The sequence below is a fragment of the Hoplias malabaricus genome, chromosome 15 (assembly GCF_029633855.1).
Source record: "Hoplias malabaricus isolate fHopMal1 chromosome 15, fHopMal1.hap1, whole genome shotgun sequence".
Lineage (NCBI taxonomy): Eukaryota > Metazoa > Chordata > Actinopteri > Characiformes > Erythrinidae > Hoplias > Hoplias malabaricus.
Window position 1 is genome coordinate 19,260,370 of NC_089814.1, and position 6,000 is coordinate 19,266,369.

General features: G+C 38.2%; 1 protein-coding gene across 1 annotated transcript; it reads right to left on the minus strand.

The window, feature by feature from the left end:
- Window positions 1–562: 562 nt before the first annotated feature.
- LOC136668023 (odorant receptor 131-2-like) lies at window positions 563–1,525 on the minus strand. Its single transcript, XM_066645270.1, has one exon. The coding sequence runs from the start codon at window positions 1,523–1,525 to the stop codon at window positions 563–565; it is 963 nt and encodes a 320-aa protein (XP_066501367.1).
- Window positions 1,526–6,000: the final 4,475 nt, after the last annotated feature.

Below are 6,000 nucleotides of genomic sequence, written 5' to 3' on the forward strand. Positions count from 1 at the left end.
AACATGAAAATAACTAATAATTTGTTTTATAGAATTAGTTCATTTAGCATTTGTAAGCGTTGCAATTACTCTAACCCAACATGGTAATTAAGCATAGTGTTAGAAGGGTTAACAATGGGTTAACAGGGTTAGCACCCCAAACTCACAGACTCACCCAGAGCAGGGTTCAAACCTACAACCCCAAGTCCAGGTCCATGGAGCTGTGTAACAGTGATACTATGCACTTTAACATATACATTTAGACTACCTGCTGTGCCAGCGTGCTGCCCCAACACATGCATTAAACCTGATATTAAAGTGGCAGTCTAAATATATGGGATAAAGAGCATTAATTATCATAACACACCTGAACCTTGCCCCCTGCCTTGTTATTTAACATGTTCTCTGTGTATTAAATTACTTGAGGATTTTATATGTATATTGGGAACTGGGTTTGGGGACCATTATTCTAAACTAAAACCTAAAACGTGTGCCCAGGCAGCAGAAAAAATGGTTCATATTCAATTTTTTCAGATGTAGTTTGGTGCAGGTGTAGAATGAAAGAAGCTTCTATTACTTGCTGTCACAGGTTTTCTCCTTTCTCAGCTGTCCTCCTAGTGCCATAACAAAAATAGTATTTAAATAATGGACTTACAGCATCATCTCTAAGCCCATAGATGAGAGGGCTGAGGCAACGTGGCAGGATCAGAACTATGACAAAGTTCAGATATCGCAGGTGTGTAAAGAGAACAATATTATTACTAGTCAATGTATAAAGAGCTCTCTCTATAGAACCATATACAAAAGAGGAGAGACACAGTCCCAGCTGAATGAGGTGCAGCAGCACAGTCCTGTGGGCTTTCTTAGCTGAATCCTTTTTAGAGGACACAGATCTGGCTGTGATTAAAATCCTGATGTAGGTGAAGACAATGATCAGTGTCACTGTCACAAAGTACAACACATTATACGCATTGTACACATCAAGCTGCCACTGTTTTATAAAAATCTGCTCACGAGTACAAAACATCTGCATGTAAAAAAAGTTAGGGTCCTCCACAGCAGCAAAAAGTATGTCACTCAAAATGTTTACAGAGCCAAAAAACCAAATTAAAACAATGCCAATAAATGTCCTTTTATGGGTGGCTATTTCAGCATGTCTTAGAGGATAGCATATGGCCACATAACGCTCCAGTGACATTAGAGCCAGGTTTAAAGGTGCATTGAGAAATGTTGTAACAGACAGAAACATAATCAATGAACACACGGCTTTAGCCGGCTTGATGAATGCCAGGGCCATGGCATACATCAAAGTAGTAAGACTAAGATGAATTGAGTCATTATAAAGCATGTGGGCAAAGAGAATATAGCGTGGAGATACTTTGAAGGCAGGTTTACTTCTAAGAGAGAACAACATAATACAGTTCACATATATGGAAAACACAGTTAACAGTATTACTACCACAAGCTTTGTTATAGCCCAACCTTCCGTTTCTAGTTTAATGAAAATAGAAATTAAAGCATTTGCGCTGTCGTTAGTGCCTGCCATTGACTGCTTTCAGATACAAAGATCAACACTGTATAGAATAATACTTACTACAATATTGTGAAGTGGATCTTTTATAATCACAGTCACAGTTACAGTATAAAGTGCTAAGTGTATAATTTAAAAGCAATTTCAGTGTGAAGTCAATAAAGATCAGGCATCTTTTGATCCATTCTAACTCTGAATAGAGATACTGAGTACTATGACTTTTATAATTTACACTGACATCACGGCATCATGGGGGCACAGTGTCAGATGATGTCATCATAGATGATCTGCTCTTTTTGTTTCTATTTCTTTCTAACAAACAGACACACAACACAGATCACATTGACCTGTTTATTACAATGCTGTGCAAAGTCTTATGGGACATCTCTAAATAGCCTGTTTAAAATGTTATAAAAATCTAGAGTAAAGTTCAGGTAATTACTCCAAATGTCAACAAATTAATTCCAACTTTGAATAATTTCACAGAAATATCTGGTGTTCTTTTAACTTCAACTGATTACTTAAGACTTGAATCTGCATTGTATTACACATTTTGGTTTGTACAAAATACAAAACATTCTTTTTGCACCAACTGATCCTAAATGCACCAGAACAAATGCAAATTATGCATATTTTCATTTATTAAACAACTATATGATTATATACACACAAACAAACCATACAAAAAAACATAAATTTAAAGGAACACTGGGTAGTATTAAATTATCACTAGGTAGTATATAAAATACAGAGTTTCAAAATGATTGTCATGCTTCTCTGACCCGTAATAGGCAAAATAGTGCCTCTGTCTATACTCTCCAGGGCGATGGATTATGCAACTTCAAAATCACAAAGCAGATAACTCTCATGAGAACTATCTAATGCTTTACAGCGCACACCTCACAGAGAAGAATTTAGCATGGTTTTCCTGGTAGAGACCTTATGGCAGAGTTTGTTGATGGAAACAAGGAGAAAGACATGAGGTCACAGGACAGATGCCTTGTGATATTAGAATTAATTTGTAATAACATGGGGGCCTTAGTGGTGCAGCAGGTAGTGTCGCAGTCACACAGCTCCAGGGACCTTGGAGTTTGATGTGTTCTCCTTGTGTCCACGTGGGTTTCCTCTGGGTCCTTCGGTTTCCTCCCACAGTCTAAAAGCACACATTGGTAGTTGGATTGGTAACTCAAAAGTGTCCATAGATGTGAATGTATGAGTGTGTGTCTACCTGTGAAGGACTGGTGCCCCCTACAGGGTGTGTTTCTGCCTTGTGCCCAGTGATTCCAGGTAGGCTCTGGACCCACCGCGACCCTGAACTGGAAAAGTGGTTACAGATAATGAATGAATGAATGAATGAATGTAATAATGTTGTTGTACTTTCTTGGTGTGTTAGATTGTGATCAGATTTGCTGACAAAATCAAGTTTTGAGAGTTACTGAGCAGTATGCCAGGGTTTGCAGCTGCAAATTTTAGTCTGATTAGGAAACTTTTTAGCATTAGACATCGATTCTAGTATCAAGTGCTTTTCTGTAGCTGCTGTGTTGTGGTAATGGTTAGAGTTACACTTTGTGTTGGTGGAACTGAAACTTTGTTGACAAGAGTGTTATAATCAGGTTTTTGATTAACAAGAGCCAGTAGTAGTGCCTGCTAAATTTAGCCCAATTAGCACAATTTGTAGTTGGATATTGATATTGGTAAAAATTGGTTTTCTATTGGTCTGGGGTTGTAATGGTTAGAGTACAACCAACAAAAGGTACACTTTATGTTTGAGATTATAATCATACAATATTACATGCCGAATTAGTATCAGAATCGAATACAATCACCTTGAAATGTAATCAGTGTATAATGAACAGCGTGGACGGTCGGATGCTCTCATGGAGGGAGTTATGAACAGTCGATATCTAGTTGCTCAGCCCTAGAGACAGGAGACATCCAGTGTGATGTGAGGGAGACCATTAATTGGGCCATTAATTAGGAGCACCCACACATCATTACATTCTGTACAATCCAGAATATCTCCAGAAGGCAAAGCAAAAGAGGCTACAACCCAGTGCTTCTTTTTGTGTTTCTCTTAACTCTCCCTCCCCCCTACATTGCAGTGCGCAAGCAATTAACCCAAAGTCTCTTAAAGTGACCGTTACAAGTACACGACTGTATTGCTTTCCATTGCAAGATACATCAAAAATAAACATCTCATTGAAATGCAACACACAAGAGACAGACATGCAGAAAACGTGCCACAATGAAAAACAAATATTGGTAACACTTTAATTGCAGCCTGCTAATTACTTGGTAAGTATAGTGTAAGTACCTGTTAAGTAAGCTGTAAGATAAAATAAGTACTAAGTAAAAGATATGAAACTAGAAATATGTGTTTATTACTGGTATCTTACAAACATTTTACAAATAATATTTTCTGAATCCATTGTACTTCTCAGCATAATTATAGATTACAAAATTGAATTAAACGTATGACAGTTTATGCAAGTGATTATTACTGTATTTTTTTTATAAATAAGGAATGCAGCTTCTATTTTGAATTGACTGTAGTCCTGAATGTAATGAGGCATTATATGTACATAGCTGACAAATGATGAAATGGATGTTTATCTTCTGCTCTTCTTCCTTATTTGTAAAATGTTTGTAAATGTCGGTATCACTCCCTTCCTCTAGAGGGCTCCACTCTATGTTTACGGTTTTGTGTCTTCTGACTGGTGAGAGAAGAGAGGGCAAGTGGTTTTTCAGTTGTATGAGAGCCAGGCAAGCTAAGCAGATGTAACAATGATTAAACCTGTCACTTAAGAATCTAAATCACATTGCCCAACGTGGTAAGTTGTTCTAATTAATGTTAGACATCTGTTTAAATGTGAAAACGGACGTTGTGTTGTTTGAAGAAGTAAACTATCGTTCATTTTGCATAACGGTGAAATACGTTTTTTCCTGCACAGGTTTTCAATTGAGATTACTCACTGTATTCAGCCAGAATGTCCGTAAATCTACAACTCGGTTTAATTATGTCTTTAGATACATAAGATCCTTATAATGTGTAATCCAATGTATTTTGCATATGTTTAAAAGGTAAACTAAATGTTTACAAGGTTAAGTTTATTGACGGTTTTATCAATCTGAAAATGTAATGTTGAAGATTGTAATGTGTTTAAATGCTGAATTTGAAGCTCAGAGTTGAATGTGAGTAATTTAGCATTATGTGTGACTTATTCAAAGGTTTATAAGGGAAGAGTCTAAATTTGTGTTTATTTGTTTTATGATTCTGAATATTGCATTTTCATTTTATTTACAGTTTAACCAGCTATCTCTAAGCTGTGTATAGCCAGAGGGCAATAAAACAACAACAACTAACAACAACGAGTCTATGTTATTCGTAACATAAAGTTAAACAAGCCGGCAACATGTCTAACCCAGACAAGTCTGGGGGAGAAGTCGACCTCGTGACGCTGAGGAGGCGGCGAGGACAAGCTAAAGCAGCTGTAACTAGGATGATAACAGCTGCTAATGTGAAAATCAGAGAAAATGAGCCCGAATGGGTTGAGGGAAGTACTGGAGAGCCTTGACCTAGCTGTCACTCAACTCCAGGAAGCACACAGACTTTATCATGATAGGCTCACTGATGAAACTGACAAAGAAGTGTCAGAAGCCTATGAGAAGGTCATCTTGATGAGCGTTCACGATGTGCGTCACAACGCTCTAGCCTGGCTGCAAGAAGTGAACACCTCTGGTGAGGTTGATGATCAGCTAAATGCTGATGAACTAGACAACATAAATCAAAATGATCCAGTTGAAGAAGCTCCAGATGGCACAGATGATGATAACTCCGTGTCAGCTGAGCTAGAAAACCTACGTGCCTTACGAAAGAAGGAACAAGAAAACTTTGAACTGTTACTTAAACGCAACAAAGAGGAGCTTGAACTGGAACTCCAGCGAATGCATCAGAAGGCTGAACTAGATGCACAGATGTTACACAATCAACAAAGGATACAAACTGCAACAACTGATCTTTATTCTACACCTAAGGCTGGCAAGAGCCCATTGATAACACAACCATCACTGTCACCAATAGCAGAAGATTCAATCTCACAACTGCTTGAATTCTCAAGGCAGCAGTATCAAGCCCAAGTAGACTCACTGAGGCTCCCACCAATTGATCTGATTAAGTTCAATGGTGACCCCCTTCAGTACTGGAAATTAATGAGGCTTTTCACCACGATGGTGGACAAAGAGTCTGTTGCTGCAGAAGAGAAGCTAACTCGTTTACACCAGTACACTGAAGGAAAAGCTCAAGATGCTATTAGTCACTGCTTATACAATCCCAATCCCAGTGCAGGCTTCAAGGAAGCACTCGAATGACTAAGAACAAGATTTGGAAATCCTCATACCATCTCCCAGGCTTGGGTTGAGAAGGTTTTGAACTTTAAAGAGATGAGACAATGTGCAACTGAGAGATTTTGCGGACCAGCTGAGAGGCTGCA

Bases quoted from the DNA above. Each gene is read 5' to 3' on its own strand.
- LOC136668023 (XM_066645270.1), bottom strand. From the start codon at position 1,525: ATGGCAGGCACTAACGACAGCGCAAATGCTTTAATTTCTATTTTCATT.